The sequence below is a fragment of the Spea bombifrons genome, chromosome 8, assembly GCF_027358695.1.
Source record: "Spea bombifrons isolate aSpeBom1 chromosome 8, aSpeBom1.2.pri, whole genome shotgun sequence".
NCBI classification, from domain to species: Eukaryota; Metazoa; Chordata; class Amphibia; order Anura; family Pelobatidae; genus Spea; species Spea bombifrons.
This window is the reverse complement of record NC_071094.1, coordinates 19848151-19863868: the sequence shown is the minus strand read 5'-3', so window position 1 is coordinate 19863868 and position 15718 is coordinate 19848151. Positions and strand designations below refer to the sequence as shown.

Below are 15718 nucleotides of genomic sequence, written 5' to 3'. Positions count from 1 at the left end.
TTTGGTAAGTGTGTGGATTGGTAAGTGTGAGAGTGATGGGTGTTATGCTGTACCATTTCCAATGAATTTTTCATTATATAATTATGCTCTAAAGTACATCATAACTCCCATCACTCTACTGTTCCATACAGTGGCAGAGCTGGGAGACAGAGGCCTTGCACCCCCACTGCAGGACTCCTGAAAGGTAAGTGAACTTCAAAGAGGGAGAGGGTGGATAGTTAGCAGGGGGTAGATAGGGAGAATGGGTGAGATGGGGGATAGGGGGTAGATAGGGCAGAAGGGAGTGAGAAAGGGTAGATAGGGCAATCATACTCCTATCATGTCAAGTCTGCGAGTATATCCTGGAATCTGGGTATGCCTGGGCATGATAAGAATGTGATTGCTGTTAACAATCATATATATATACAAACCAAAGGGAGCGGCTGCACACTCAGAAATATTGTTAATATACACAGGCTTTTATTTGCCCGAGTGCTCCAAAAATAGCCAGATATATGTTACCAAAGAAAAAATGGGCACTCACGGGTCTTTACCTTGAGAAAGGACCGAAACATTGGCCGTGCTGATTGAAATAAACTACTGCAAAGACCCGTGAGTGCCCATTTTTTCTTTGGTTACATATATATATTTAATTGTTTTGTCCTATTTTGGTGTGTTACTTACTTTAAATAAAAGTGTTAGATTTTTTTTATGGTGTGGGGGGGTCATATTCGGTTTCGGCCAGGTAAATGCTGCATTTTCGGTTTCAGACCAGAATTCGTTTCGGGGCATCCCTAAGCCAGACAATGAAGTGGTAGGCCTACACCACATCAATGTTTGGCTTAGTATATAGTGATAGGAGTTATGCTGCACTATTACCAATGTCTGGCTCAATGTATAGTGATAGGGATTACGCTGTACCACTGTCAATGTGTGCCTCAGTATATAGTGATAGGTGTTATGCTTGCTGTACCACCGTCAATGTCTGCCTCAGTATATAATAACAGTAATGCTGTACCACCTTCAGTGTCTGCGCCGGTATATAACGGTAGAAGCTATGCAGTTTTAAAGTGTATGTGGGGGGGGGGTGCCACATACAGGATCCGCCCCAGGTGCCAAATACTCTAGGTACGCCCCTGCTTACAAGATGTTGTAGCGTTAGACTGGTTCCCAGTTCTGTTAGTTCTATGGCTTTCCTGGAGGAGATCCAGAACAGGGGCTGTAGGTCTTTATATGGATAGCTTCTTGATAATTCCCCTCTGTACCTTATTTCCTGAGTCTCATTTATACTTTGTGTCAGAACTGCCTGTGTGAACAATGCCGCCTGTGCATATTCCCTAATCAGAGGCACTCCTAGGCTGCCATGGTTCCTGTTTTTTCTTATGACTTGTAGTTTCAGCCTGGGCTTTTTAGCTCCCCATATGAATCTGTTAATAAATTGTTGAATTAATTCTAACCAACTAGTAGGTACCATATGAGGAATCATCCTAAAGATACATACCGTATTTTCCGGCGTATAAGACGACTTTTTAACCCATGAAAATCATCTCAAAAGTCGGGGGTCGTCTTATACGCCGGGTATACTTACTTACCAAGCCAGACTGGAGAATTACGATTCCCCACGAAGCCCCTAAAACGTAGCGTATCTCTCCCCTGGGCCGGTCTTCAGGGCCGCGCCGAGGTAGGTGCAAGATCGTGATCTCCCCAACTAGCCCTGATCAGCGGGCGCCCGATGAGCAGGGCTGGTTGGGGAGATCACGACCTCCCTCTAACTAGCCCAACATTAGGGAGCTCGAGGTCTGGCACTTCAGACCTCGGCTTCCGTGCTCCCTAATCAGTACGCGCCGGCTATTGATGCCGAGCGCGGGGATGACGTCATATCCCAGTGCTCGGCATCAATTGCCGGCACGTCAGAGGCGTATATAGGGTATGGCAGCCATGGCACTAGCCATGGGCGCCATCCCAAGGGGGGCGCCGGTGAGCGGCTTTTAAATGCTGTTTCTTTTGGGTTTTTTTTTGATGCGGAGGAGAGAGAGGGGCGCCTAGCAACCGCTCGGCGCCCCTCATTCTCCTCCACGAGCCCTCTACCCCCGTCCCGGTGCCGGCATTTCATGCAGAGCGCCGCAATATGCCAGCATATTGCGGTGCTCTGCATGAAATGCCGGCACCAGCGAGCGGCTTTTAAACACTGATGCGGAGGAGAGAGAGGGGCGCCTAGCAACCGTTCGGCGCCCCTCGTTCTCCCCCGCATCAAAAAAAAAGAAGACAGCGTTTAAAAGCCGCTCGCTGGTGCCCGCTGCTTCACTGCTGGGCGCCGAAATATGACGTCATATTACGGCGCTCAGCAGTGAAGCAGCGGGCATCAGCGAGCGGTGCAGGAAGACAGCAGCATCGTGCTCCCGTCGCTGGACTTCAAGGTGAGAGGGGGGGGTTAAAAGTGATAAGGGAGGGAGAGGGGGTTAAAAAGTGATAAGGGAGGGAGAGAGGGGTAAAAAGTGATAAGGGAGGGAGAGAGGGGTAAAAAGTGATAAGGGAGGGAGAGGGGGGTAAAAAGTGATAAGGGAGGGAGAGGGGGGTAAAAAGTGATAAGGGAGGGAGAGGGGGGTAGAAAGTGATAAGGGAGGGAGATGGGGTAGATATAAGATATAAGAGTGTGCATTAATGTGTGGATGCATTGAGTGAATGAGAGAGAACATGAGTTAATGTGTGGATGAATTGTCTGAATGAGGGAGAGCATGAGTTAATGTGTTGATGCATTGAGTGAATGAGGGAGAGCATGAGTTAATGTGTAGATGAATTGTCTGAATGAGGGAGAGCATGAGTTAATGTGTGGATGCATTGAGTGAATGAGGGAGAGCATGAGTTAATGTGTGGATGAGTTGTCTGAATTAAAGTGTGAATTACTGAGTGACTGTAAAAGTGTTTGTGTGTATCATAGATGTACAATTGTGGAAGGGCAAAGATGGCACTAGCAGGGTGTATATGGGACAAAGATGGCACTGGCCGGACTGTTTGGGGACAAAGTTGACTTGTGCTGGGCTATTTGGGGACAAAGATTGCAAATCTTATGTGTGTTATCTGGGTGCTAGTCAGGTTCTATGTGGGCAGTGTGGACGCCAGGGCTGGCTGTGGGGTGTGCAACCTGTGATCTATGCCTGTAATTTAGGGTTTTTTAAATATAACTTTAATGCCGTGTTTTTATGTGAATTCCAATTGATCTTTACCTGCAAAGCTGGGTTTTTGTGTTATTCTGTAGATCCATATCTGCTATGCTATGTTTCCATACATTATTTATGTGTACCTGCAAATACAGGGTTAATATGTCTTATTCAGTTGATCTATACCTGCGATGCTACGTTTCATATATTTATTGTATACCTGCAAATACAGGACTTGTATGTCTGATTCTGTTTATTTGATATATACCTTCAGTGCTGAGATCACAGGTGAATTTCAATTGATCTGGGTTTGTGTGTTGATCTATACCCGCTATCGGCAGCAGGGACTAATATTTATATATATGGGCAGCAGGGGCTAGTAAATGGGTTTTAGATATTTGGACAGGGGCGCAATTTCAGTGCTTGCCATAGGCGCTATTTTCAGTAGATACGCCTCTGCGGCACGTAGTGATGAGGGAGCAGTAAAGCATAGGTCTGAAATGATAGACCTCACGCTCCCACAACTGGATGGAAGATAGAAGAAAGGTAAGAGATGGGGAGAAAGGGGTGTAAGTGCAGTGTATGTGTATATATGTGTGTGTAAGGTCAGTGTATGTGTATGGTCAGGTGTGTGTAAGAGCAGTGTAGGTATTTGTGTTTGTAAGCTTGTGTGTGTGTATATATATATATACCGTATATATATATATAATGTGTGTGTGTGTAAAGGCAGGGGTGTGTGGTGAGGGCAGTGTATAAATGTGTATGTATGGACAGGAGTATGTTAGTATGTGTAGATATATATATATATATATATATATGTGTGTGTGTGTGTAAGGGCAGTGTATGTATGTATATGTCTGAGTATGAGCAGTGTATGTGTATGAACAGGTGAGTGTAAGGACAGTGTATGTGTATATGTGTGTTTGTAAGCTGGTGTGTACGTGTATATGTGTGTAAAGGAATTGTTGTGTGAGGGCAGTGTATGTCTATACATGTGTGTGTGGACAGGCATATGTTAGGGAGAGCTGACCCACCCAATCCAAGCAGGCTTTGTATACAACAACCAGCCAATCACCGGTAAGGTACATCGCTTGCCGTGATTGGCTGGTTGTTGTATACTGGGTAGAGGGGTAGTCTTATATGGCGAGTATAGCCCAAACTGTATATTTTAACTGGAAAAGTTGGGGGTCGTCTTATACGCCCAGTCGTCTTATATGCCGGAAAATACGGTATGTATTTGGGAAGAATATATGAACTAATAACATTTAATCTCCCCCACCACGAAATAAATAATCCCCGCCACTTTTTAAAAGAGGCATTCATATCTTTAATTAAGGGGAGAAGATTAATCCCCATCCACGATTTTGATGTTGTATTAATACTTATTCCTAGATAACTAAGGTTAAAGCCCATTATCTCAATCTGTTGTCTTTGTATAGTATCCAATATTCAATTTATAATTTGACACAAGGCTGTATTGATCTATCCACTTCATAATATGTTTCACAGAGTTTAATGGGTCCCTAACAGTCAGTAATACATCATCTGCATACAATTTTATCTTTTGTATTCCCTCTCTTTCTCTTTTGCCATTTTACCTATCATTAGTTTCCATTCACCAGTAGTTTTCAATAGGATGAAATGTTTCTTCTTACCAATATAAGTTAACTAAGTAAGCCCTTCTCGCTGAAGAAGCCCATCAGGGTAGACCCTTTGTTATATACAGTTACAGAGTAAAGTTTAATTAATCAACCCCTTCTGACATAGTTGCCAACATTTGAAAAAAGGATTCAGGGACACTTTGCAGCACAGTTAGCTCCTTTCTATGATTGCCCACTTTCTCCCCATCACTCTTCTTTCTGATTATCTCTTCCCTGTCTCATTGTCTCTCCCTTTATCTATCATCCTTATTCTCTCTTCCTAACAAACATCTTTTTGTTTTTCATCTTTTATCTTCTCTCTTTTATCTTATCTTCTATTTTCGTCCTCATCTCGCCAGACATAACCCCATGCGAACTTATGCCAAAATGGCAACGCTTCCAGTGACATCCTCTCACCCGATCCTCCATGCGGGGGCCATCACCCAAAGCACTGTGATTTTGATGATCTTCACCTTAGGCCAAAATGGTGACTTTTTCAGTGGCATTTTCTCATCAGATTGGAGGATTGGACATAACCTGTTGCGAACTTCCACCAAAATGGAAGCGCTTCTAGTAACGTCCTCTTGCCGGATCCACCATTTTGCCCTGCGTTGAACTTTGCAGTGCTTTCAGTGAAGTTTACATCTGGTTGGGTCCATGGAGATGCAGACGAAGATAGAAGATAGAAGATAGAAAATAAACATATAGAGAACGTGGGAATGAACAGGAATGTGAGACAGTGGATCAGAGTGTGAGAAAATGTGGGCACCAGGCAAGAAATGTTGTTCCTGAATTAAAAATTAGCATCCAAACCTAGAGGGCAGGGAACGTAATTCGTTGCCTGAATACAAACAAGCCAAATGGAACCAGCAAATTTGTCCAAATCGTTTTTTTTTCTTTTTTAAATATGTGAAGGGATTTATCATAGTACTGGAGGGAAGAGGCCATAGTCTAAAACTGGAGGGTCAGGAGTGTAGCTATAATGAGGTAGTTACAGAAGAGTGATCACTGTGAGAACCTGCACACTAATCTCTGTAGATATTTGTAACTTTCAGGTACTTGCAACTCTGGGCTATGGTTTGTGTTAATTACTTTTTAGACCTCTTTTGTATGGGTCTGAATTTACAGGTAGTATATTATTGTGGGTAACCTTTACTAACTTGCAAGAGAATAGGAAAGGAATGTTTTTTGCTATTTTATTAAATTTTTCATTGTTTTTTCTCTGAATGGTATTGAGTAACATACATTTTGTGCAGTAATCACAAAGAAACACAAATAATGTACCTTGTTTTTAAGGATTTCTTGAATATCCTATAAAAATACAATTCAGCAATTATAATTAGGTTAAATATTAGAGGTAACGCCTCTACCATTGTATATCATTTTACTTTTAGGTAATAACAAGCTTTATATCTTTGGTGTAATAAAGCAGTTCCACCTGCATGTTTATTTTAATATGGTGTAATTTGTAATTAACTGACATTTAACAAAGAACAGTAGAGATGCGAATATGGTAAAGTTGTGGTCACTGTGTTGAGCAATATTGATATGAAACAGTAAAATTTGCCCTGGTACTTAAAGGACAGTGGGGGATAAGCCTGAGATGTGGGCCGCACCATACACTTTTACAACATGTGGTTGCATGTAAGATGTAGTTGGGAGGGCATGTCAGGTACCAGCCCATTGTGCATTAGCCCAGTTTGCTTATTTTTTTTCTTCTTCCTGTATACCTAACAGTGTTTAATATATATTTCAGCCAAGAGGGTTATATACCTGGTAACTATGTCACAGAAGCCCAGGATCCACTGGAAATATATGAGTAAGTATAGAAAAGGCTTAAAAGAAATATTCAGAGCCTCGAACTTGAGTTCCTAACCAATTCTGTATAAGTCTTTCCAAGTGGCCTAGTAATAAAAAGTAGCATAACACACTTGGCATATAACACATTCAATGTTTGTTTTCCTGCACTATCCAAACACATCCATTTGCAGAAAATATCTGCATAGAAGGTCCACAGAAGAGCAGAAAAATTATCCAGTCAGGTTGTAAATGTTGCCAACATCACATTTACTACTGATGATATTTTGTGTATGCAACAGGTGGTATTCCAAAAATATGACAAGAAGTCAGGCGGAGCAACTTCTGAAAACAGAGGTAATAAAAGTGTGGCTAGCAGAAATACAATAAACAATTGGTGAAATTAACAGATAAAGTTCAAGTGAATCAGATAACTTTATTTATGCCTTGTTTCTAAATATGTGCTTTTCCTGCTGGTTGATGCACCAAGTCTATTTGATTTGTTTTCTTTGTTAAGTCCACTGTTTTATTATATATTTTTGTGTGTATGATTGTGTGAGACAGTCTAATTTAATTGTAGTATTTTTAACGTTGTATTCTTAATGTCTCTTATAGGCTAAAGATGGAGGCTTCATAGTAAGAGATTCCAGTAAGGCCGGAAAATATACAGTGTCTGTGTTTGCCAAATCATCAGGGTAAGTGTTGTAAACACAAACATTTTTGTTATCAGTTTATATATTTGACATTCTACATTTTTCTTATAAGTGTATTATTATTATAAATTTTTTTCAGGGATGGGATTATCCGTCATTACGTAGTGTGTCAGACCCCTGGGAATCAATATTACTTGGCAGAAAAACATCACCATTCCTCTATCCCTGATCTGATCACCTATCACCAGCACAATGCCGCAGGTGAGAACTGAAGTCACAGGAATATTATATCACAAGGTGCCATTGTTGAAATCCAATGGAAGCATAAAGCTCTGATGCAGCACAACCATTCTTCACATTTGATCACAGGCATACAGCGCCAATTAGCAAAGGGCCTTACCGTGTTTCCCCGATAGTAAGACACCCCCGATTGTAAGACGTATCGGGAGTTTCAGAGGGGTCAGCTAATATAAGCCGTACCCCGAAAGTAAGACATATGTCTTACTTTCGGGGAAACACGGGGGATTTGCCGGGTCCGCCACTCTAAGGGGCCGGGAAGTCCCCACCAAGGCCGGCCTTACGTGTCTGCGGCCGCACAGGATTTAAATTAAAACATCGGGGGTTTTTTTTAACTTTATTTAACATCCTCCATGTTAAATAAAGTTAAAAAAAACTTTATTTAACATGGAGGATGTTAAATAAAGTTTTTTTAACTTTATTTAACATGGAGGATGTTAAATAAAGTTGAAAAAAACCCCCGATGTTTTTATTTAAACCCTGTGCGGCCGCAGACCCCTAAGGCCGGCCCCTTAGAGCAGGGCCGACCTTTGGGGTGTGCGACCGCACAGGGCGCCACACTCCAGGGGGTGCCAACCTGCGGCACCCGGCACCCCTCCAGAGACGGACAGTAATGTCCGCCGCTGGAGGAGCAGGCTCGCAAGGGAGCGGTATCGGAGGTCTTTAACAGACCTCCGGCTCCCTTGAGTGATTTTAAGCCGGGTTCAACCCGGCTTAAAATCACTCAAGGGAGCCGGAGGTCTGTTAATGACCTCCGATACCGCTCCCTTGTGATCTGCGCGGCAACAGCTGTTGTGCGCCGGGGTTTCTTGTCAGATCCCGGCGCACAACACTGAAGCCGCGCCCACCGCTGTCCGTGCCCTCTGACCCGGAAGGAGACAAGAACTGAAGAAGAGGAGCGAAGAGGAGGAAAAGAAGCTGAAAGAAGAAAGGAAAGGTAGGAAAGCATTAAGTGAGAGTGGATTGTTGTATATGTGTGTGGATTGGTGTATGTGTGTGTGGATTGGTGTATATGTGTGTGTGGATTGGTGTATATGTGTGTGTGGATTGGTGTATATGTGTGTGTGGATTGGTGTATATGTGTGTGGATTGGTGTATATGTGTGTGGATTGGTGTATATGTGTGTGGATTGGTATATGTGTGTGGATTAGTGTATATGTGTGTGGATTTGTGTATACGTGTGGATTGGTGTATATGTGTGTGGATTGGTATACGTGTGGATTGGTAGGTGTGTTGATTGGTAAGTGTGTGAGAGTGATGGGTGTTATGCTGTACCATTTCCAATGTCTTTTTCATGATCTAATTATGCTCTAAAAGTACATCATAACTCCCATCACTCTCAATTTTTTCCCAATATAAGACATACCCCGAAAGTAAGACATAGTGGGGCTTTTAGGGATAAAAAGAAAGTAAGACACTGTCTTACTTTCGGGGAAACACGGTAGCAGCTGTAACGTGTTTTATAGTACTAGATTACATGAGATACAGATTCCTGGTCATATGACAGATGTTTAGTAACTGTAACTAGATTGCAATAGCAAAATAAATACAGTTCAAGATGGTTCTTTAATGAGGTAAGTAGAAGTTCTAATGAATCATAGTCAGTCAGAGTTTAATGTCAAATCAAGGAAATTGTTCACAGACGGGGAAAACTGTAATGTACTAGCTAGGCAGATTGTAATTTCTGAATTCTGCATGATGAGAGAAGAAGCAATATAAGTAGCGTAACAGAAGAGCCTCCCAATTTGTATGTACACAGAGTAAGTGAGTAGGGGAAAAAAGTTGCAGGTTCAGTTGTAGACAATTTCCAAACAAAAGATTCCATGCTAATTTAGAGTGGCGTTGAGTTCTCAGGTGTCAAGTGAGATATATTTAACATATGCACCAAGTCTTGGGAGAGTTTGGTGCCTCCCATACGATATTATTATTATTATCATTTATATAGCACCAACAATTCACAGTTGTTACAGTATGTGTATTCAAAGGGTATAACAATACTAGAATTGGCAGACAAAGACATAGCGATACATTAGGTAAAAAGGGCCCTGCTCACAAGATTACACTCTAGCGATATTGTTTATATATACATTCAGAGCCGGCCTTAGGTGTTCTGGCGCCCTGTGCGGACTACTCCTCTGGCGCCCCCCCCATCCCAAAAAAAGAAAGGAATAAAAACTTGTAACAAAACCCCAATCACTGTATACTACGCCAAACATTGATGTGGTGTAGGCCTACCACTTCATTGTCTGGCTTAGTAGTAGGGATGCACCGAAACGAATTCTGGACTGAAACCGAAAGTGCAGCATTTACCTGGCCAAAATAAATAACTTTAAATAAACACTTTTATTTAAATAAACACTTTTATTTAAAGTAAGTAACACACCAACATAGGACAAAACAATTAAATAACAATATTATATATATATATATATATATATATGATTAACAGCAATCACATTCCTATCATGCTCAGGCATACCCAGATTCCAGGATGTACTCACAGACTTGGCATGATAGGAGTATGATTGCCCTATCTACCCCTTCTCACTCTCTTCTGCCCTATCTACCCCTTCTCACTCCCTTCTCCCTATCTACCCCCTTTCCCCTGTCTCACTCCCTATCTACCCCCTCCTAACTATCTACCCTTTCCCTCTTTGAAGTTCACTTACCTTTCAGGAGTCCTGCGGTGGGGGTGCAAGGCCTCTGCCTCCCAGCTCTGCCACTGTATGGAACAGTATAGAATGATGGGAATTATGATGTACTTTTAGAATATAATTAGATCATGAAAAAGACATTGGAAATGGTACAGCATAACACCCATCACTCTCACACACTTACCAATCCACACATATACTAATCCACACATATACCAATCCACACGCATACCAATCCACACGCATACCAATCCACACGCATACCAATCCACACGAATACCAATCCACACGTATACCAATCCACACGTATACACTAATCCACACATATATACCAATCCACATTTACCAATCCACACATATACACTAATCCACATTTACCAATCCACACACATACCAATCCACACATACTAATCCACACATATACCAATCCACACATACTAATCCACACATATACCAATCCACACATACTAATCCACACATATACCAATCCACACATATACCAATCCACACACATACCAATTCACACATACTAATCCACACATATACCAATCCACACATACACTAATCCACACATACACCAATCCACTCTCACTGAATGCTTTCCTACCTTTCCTCATTTCTCCTTACAGCTCCTTTTCCTTCTCTTCTTCAGTTCTTCTGTCTTCTTCCGGGTCAGAGGGCACGTACAGCGGTGGGCGCAGCTTCAGTGTTGTGCGCCGGGATCTGACAACAAACCCCGGCGCACAGCAGCTGTTGCCGTGCGGATCACAAGGGAGCTACCCCCTTTCCCCTGTCTCACTCCCTTCTCCCTATCTACCCACTCCAAACTATCTACCCTGTCCCTCTTTGAAGTTCACTTACCTTTCAGGAGTCCTGCGGTGGGGGTGCAAGGCCTCTGCCTCCCAGCTCTGCCACTGTATGGAACAGTATAGAATGATGGGAGTTATGATGTACTTTTAGAGCATAATTAGATCATGAAAAAGACATTGGAAATGGTACAGCATAACACCCATCACTCTCACACACTTACCAATCCACACATATACTAATCCACACATATACCAATCCACACGCATACACTAATCCACACATACACTAATCCACACATACACCAATCCACACATATACCAATCCACTCACTGAATGCTTTCCTACCTTTCCTCTTTTCTCCTTACAGCTCCTTTTTCTTCTCTTCTTCAGTTCTTCTGTCTTCTTCCGGGTCAGAGGGCATGGACATCGGTGGGCGCGGCTTCAGTGTTGTGCGCCGAGATCTGACAACAAACCCCGGCGCACAGCAGCTGTTGCCGCGCGGATCACAAGGGAGCGGTATCGAAGGTCTTTAACAGACCTCCGGCTCCCTTGAGTGATTTTAAGACGGGTTCAAGGGAGATCCTTGAACCGGCTTAAAATCACTCAAGGGAGCCAGAGGTCTGTTAAAGACCTCCGATACCGCTCCCTTGCGAGCCTGCTCCTCCAGCGGCGGACATTACTGTCCGTCTCTGGAGGGGTGCCGGGTGCCCCCCCACTAGGTACGCTGCTGGCGGCAGCGGTGCGCTACAGTGGCGTCGGGGACCCCACGGCGGCGTCGGACCGCACGGCGGCGGCGCCCCCTGGAGTGTGGCGCCCTGTATACATTAACCCTCACCCCCCTGACCTGACAATGGATATGATGCTTGAGCAAATTAATGAGCATCTGTGAAGGAGTGAATGAATATTTGTGAATGACTGTATAAATGAGTATCTAAATGAGGGAATTAATAAGTATCTGAAAATGAATGAATATCTGTGAATGAGTGAATTCATATCTGAATGAGTGAATGAATGAGTATATGAATTTGTTAATGAGTGAATTAATATTTGTGAATGAGTAAATGAATATGTGTGTGATAGCATGGATGTGTAAGCATGGCACAGTGAGGCTCTTTGGGGCCAAAGATGCCACAGGGCAGGGTCATCCAGTGGCTCCTATAATGATCAGGTTATTGGCCAATGATCCTATTTGCCAGAAGTGATCTGATCGCCATCATTCCAATTTTGATTGGTTCTGCAGCAGTTTGAACTGCAGCAGAGCCTTAACTCACTGATTAGTGCTGCTGTTGTTCTTTTTTTAACTCTTTCAATGCTGGTGCTCCATAGGAGCTCAGAATTGATTGTGATTTAGTCCCCACTAAAAACAGTGGCCCACTAAAAACTGCAGACCAGCAGCAGCAGTGCCCTGTGAAAATGGATATTAACCTCAAAAATGATTGTGGCATTTAACGGGCTAACACAGCACTTTTGCTCATGAAGCGATCAGGCAGCAGAGGAATGTTGAGCATCATCCGAGTGATGACATGCCAGGTACATCACAGAACTAATGAGCCCATTTAGGCATGACATACCTGGTGGTTAAAACATACCATGTAAACATTTACAATGTGGGGTGGAAAATGTATGTCACCCCCAAGGCTAATGAATGCATAAGCTATTTGGAGTAGTTATTTAATTGGAGTAACATGTAGTCAAATCAATAAGAGGTTGGAGGTATTGATCAGAACTTCAATACCCTATAAAAAAAACACAAAACAGATCTCTGAATACCTCAGATTATTGTAATGGGAATCAGACAACGGAATTAATCCATGGTCCTAACGAAATTTCTCTCTCTCTTAGACAGCAGGGGGCCACTGCTCTAGTCCAAATCAGCAGTGCTGCAGGAGATAGGAGTCAAAATGGTTTCTTTAAGCCATCCACGTGATAAAGCATGCCAGGCAGATATACCGTATTGGCTCGAATATAGGCCGCACTTTTTTCCCCCACTTTAAGTTTTTAAAGTGGGGGTGCGGCCTATATTCGGGCTCTAGCGCCCGACGCCCGGGACATGCAGTCCCGGGCGCCGGGCAGGCAGCGGGGTTAAGATACAGATCCCCCGCAGCGGTGCAGGGGACCTGCATCCTTCTCCCCGATACGCTCAGACAGCCTCCCCTGCCAGCACTTCCCACGGGGGGGGGTGCCGGCACGGGAGGTTATCTAAGCGTTTTACCTCTGCCCACCCCCGACTTACCGGAGCAGACTCCCGGGTGTCTTGCGGGGCCGGCGGGAGACATTTACGCAATACGCGCATGCAACTTCCGGTACCGGAAGTTGCATACGCGTATTGCGTAGATGTCCCTCGCCGGCCCCGCAAGACACCCGGGAGTCTGCTCCGGTAAGTCGAGGAGGGGGGGGGCAGAGGAGGACAGCGGCAGCGTATCGCGGGGAGGGAGGACAGCGGCAGCGGATCTCGGGGAGGGAGGACAGCGGCAGCGGATCTCGGGGAGGGAGGACAGCGGCAGCGTATCGCGGGGAGGGAGGACAGCGGCAGCATATCTCGGGGAGGGAGGACAGCGGCAGCATATCTCGGGGAGGGAGGACAGCGGCAGCATATCTCGGGGAGGGAGGACAGTGGTAGCATATCTCGGGGGGGAGGACAGTGGCAGCATATCTCGGGGGGGGCAGAGTGGCAGCATGTTTTTTTTGGTGCTTTTTTAAAGAAAAAAAACTTTTTCTTTAAAAAAGCACCAAACTTTTAGGGTGCGGCCTATATACGGGGGCGGCCTATATCCGAGCCAATACGGTATACGGGAACACACACACTTTATTGGAAGTGGATATGGTTAATATGGTCACTTGTTCAGGAGGGGGGAAATTGTCTGTGTAATCCCTTATGTTATGTTCTAATTATGTTAATCCTTTCCTACGCAGGAAAGGATTAACATAATTAGAACATAACATAAGGGATTACACAGACAACATCGGCACCAGGGGCGTACCTAGAGTATTTGGCACCCGGGGCAGAACCTGTATGTGGCACTCCCACGCACTTTAAAGATAAAAGATTAAAGGTAAAGACACCCACAAAAAATAATGTTGGCAAGAATATTTATTTCACAAATTTGAAAACTGTATGTCAACTGGAAAAAAACTAGAAATCTGAAAAAAAAAAAATTAATTTATAAAAAAAATAAATAAGTTTAAATAAATAATAAATATACTAACCCAGACATTTATTGGTGGTACAGCGTAACCCCCATCACTATACACTGAGCCAGACATTGGCGGCAGTGTAGCATAACCCTCATCACTATATACTAAGCCAGTCATAGACATGGTAGGTCTCTGCCCCTGTAACAGCCTGCCCATGCCACCTCGGCCCCTGAAACAGCTTGATTGTGCCAACCCTGCCCCTTAAGTAGTCTGCCTGTGCCACCTTTGCCCCAAACACTTATAACATTCACTTACTCATTTATTCACACACTTATTTATTTACACTCTCAGCTGCAGATTTCACTGGTCTGGGGGCTAGTCGAGCAGCACTAGGGCCGCGCAGATATCTATGGGGCCCAACAGCCTGTCATTTTTAACCCCTTAACAACCTATGACAGGCCAGGCACGTCATGCAAAAACAGTAGATTAAAGACCAATGATGTGACTGGCACGTCCTGGCATTAAACAAGCTTCTACACTTAAACGGTGTTGCTGTAATGTCTCGATGTCGAGGCATCAGCAACACCGAGATCGGCATCAGGGGCCATGTCGGGCCTCTCTCCTGGGCGTCAACATCTGCCATACATATGGACTCCTAAGCCTCAATGGTGTCGCTGAAATGCCTTGATAGCAAAGCATTCAGCGACACAGAACACCCACCCCAGGACATGCTGTGACTGCTCCAGAGAGTGGTCACAACTGCCACTGCGAGAGATTTTGCCACTTGCAAGATGGCGACGCATCCTTTAAAGAAATAACCAAGTTTCCAGACTTTCTAAGAGGGTCTCTCCAGACCCTCCTGAGAACTCTGGCTCCCTTTGCAGGTTGAATTCAGATACTGCATTCAACCAAGCAAGTCAATGAAGCCTAGCTTTCTAATCAAAATGTGATTAGTAAAATATTTAAAAAAAAAAAAATAAAAATAATAATAAAAATATGGGGGGAAAAAAAGCTAAAAAATGTGGTAAAATTTAAACATAATTATGCAGTGAATGTAAAAAAAAAGTAATAAACTAAAAAAATAAATAAAAAAATAAAGTGTATTATTATGAGCAGGTACTAAAATTAGTTCTGTATCTTCCCAAAAATCCTGACATGGAAAGAGTTAAAGTAAAAACATTTCAAATACCCAAGGGGTAGAATGGTTTGATGGGGTAAATTGGAGTGGCTGGGTTCAAAGATGGGGCAAATGATACAGACTGACCAAAATGGAAAAAAGCTCACTTCCAAAATGTTGCCTTTTATCCCCCAAACAACCAAACCCATGCATGAGTGGTATCACTGTAATCAATAGATGTTGCTGAACATATATTGGGGTGTTATTTGACAGTGACGTATACCAGGAGCTGTAAATTCACACCTGAAGTACAATTTGTGTGATAAAAAATACAAAAACATTACTATCACAAATTTTGACAAAGGCTGGTGGTAGAATCTCATGCATGAAAAAGTTTAAAATACCAACATTTGAAATAACTAGTTTCCAAAAATATAAGGTTTGATGGGGTAAATTGAATTGGCCAGCTTTTTTTCAA

General features: G+C 43.3%; 1 protein-coding gene across 1 annotated transcript in view; it reads left to right on the top strand.

Annotated features, from left to right (window-relative positions):
* BTK (Bruton tyrosine kinase) overlaps positions 1–15718 on the top strand; it is a 65656-nt gene that overhangs the window by 38238 nt on the left and 11700 nt on the right. Inside the window, exons 8-11 of the mRNA XM_053473683.1 lie at positions 6534–6596; positions 6877–6931; positions 7190–7269; positions 7367–7488. Of these exons, the coding sequence (XP_053329658.1) occupies positions 6534–6596; positions 6877–6931; positions 7190–7269; positions 7367–7488 (320 nt within the window). The remainder of the gene's footprint in view (positions 1–6533; positions 6597–6876; positions 6932–7189; positions 7270–7366; positions 7489–15718) is intronic.